This window comes from Ictidomys tridecemlineatus, chromosome 3 (assembly GCF_052094955.1).
Source record: "Ictidomys tridecemlineatus isolate mIctTri1 chromosome 3, mIctTri1.hap1, whole genome shotgun sequence".
In the NCBI taxonomy this organism is placed as follows: Eukaryota; Metazoa; Chordata; class Mammalia; order Rodentia; family Sciuridae; genus Ictidomys; species Ictidomys tridecemlineatus.
The window spans coordinates 173,826,484-173,827,936 of NC_135479.1; the positions used below are offsets into that span (position 1 = coordinate 173,826,484).

General features: G+C 59.1%; 1 protein-coding gene across 1 annotated transcript; it reads left to right on the forward strand.

The window, feature by feature from the left end:
• The first annotated feature begins 407 nt into the window (after positions 1-407).
• LOC144375753 (proline-rich protein 23C-like) lies at positions 408-1,127 on the forward strand. Its single transcript, XM_078041190.1, has one exon. The coding sequence runs from the start codon at positions 408-410 to the stop codon at positions 1,125-1,127; it is 720 nt and encodes a 239-aa protein (XP_077897316.1).
• Positions 1,128-1,453: the final 326 nt, after the last annotated feature.

Consider the following 1,453-nt stretch of genomic DNA (forward strand, 5'->3'; position numbering starts at 1 on the left):
CACCCAAGAAACAGCAGTGATTCTGCCCCTTAAGGGCCCAGAACGGTATCTCCCCACAGAGACACACCACAGCCAAAGCCATTAGCCAGCCGACTGACTCCTCCCATCTAGGGGCGGAGCTCCGTAGGGGCGGAGCTTAGCGTGACACTGGAACTTGGGTTGCGCAGGCCATATCATTAGCCCTCCAGGGCGCATCCAGGTCAGTGCATAGGAGCAAGGTTCCAAAGTGGGACGCCAAGCCCAGCAGTGGGTGCAGATCCAAAGAAGCTAGGACTGCCGCCCACCCGAAAGCTTAGCGCACCTCACCTGTCCTCTGGACCTGACTGTCACCACACGCAGGACCACGCCGCCTGCGCCCCGCACTCACTCTGCCCCGAAACGGGAGCATCCACCGCAGCGCCATCGACATGGTGGGCATTCGTCCACGCAGCCCCAGCGCCTGCCCTGCGCCCTGGGGGGGAACACAGCCTGGAGGACCTGGCCCTGCCAAACGCCGCCGACTAGAGGAGCCTGCAGACCCTGCGGAGGCCCCTGCGGAACCCACCTGGCAAAACTCTGCAGCAGCAGCCAACGCCACCGCGCTCACCTCCGTGGTGGTTCTGGCCAGGGGCTGCTCCTTACAGGTACCCATGGATGAAGGCGACCTGGTGCTACAGCCTGCGCCAGGCTTGGTCCTGCAAGTGAATCTCCAAGGACACAACCTCATTCTGATCCCCGAGGGCCTCGTGGGAGCCACCGACCAACGCCCAGGAGGCCAGGGAGACTGTCCTGAAGACCCGGAACTGGGCGCCTTCCTGAGACCCCTCGGTGAGAACATGGTCCTCCAGCAGGGATTCTTCTGCGAATTTATGCCAGAGATCGTCAGAAAAATAGAGGCCTTCGAGGAGCAATGGATGGACCCTCCAGCCGGCCCGCAGGGGCCCATCCCATATCTCCCTGCTTGGGCCCCCGCCCCTAGTCCAGTGAGGCGCTCTTCTAATCCCGCCTATGACGTGGATTTCCACCTTCTGAGGCCCTTCCCCACCTCACCGCTGCAACCTCTACCTCCCTCTCCAAGTTCAAGTCCCCAGGTGCATCCTCAGAGCTCTCCACGCCCTAGGAGCAAAGCCTGCAGACGTCTGTTCTAGGAAGAAAGGAACTTCTCCCCACCCCACCGCCGGACCCAACTCCTGGACACTCTCCTGGGGGGCCTGCTGCATACCCAGAGCCCCTCAATAGTCAGCAATTCTGTGCTGACCATTGTTTCTTCTGTACCCGATTGTAAGGAAGTAAAGACATCACCAAGAGAAGGCAGATTCCACATTTCATCTTGGAAATGGAAAATCTTCAGGGAAACCGAAAACTGTGTTTTCAGATTTGGGGGATTCTCACAGGATCATTCTCTAAACACACACAACACACACACACACACACACACACAAACACACACACACACACACACACACACACACAC

What these genes read in the sequence shown, in the direction of transcription:
- LOC144375753 (XM_078041190.1), top strand. Translation starts at nt 408, where the DNA reads ATGGTGGGCATTCGTCCACGCAGCCCCAGCGCCTGCCCTGCGCCCTGG.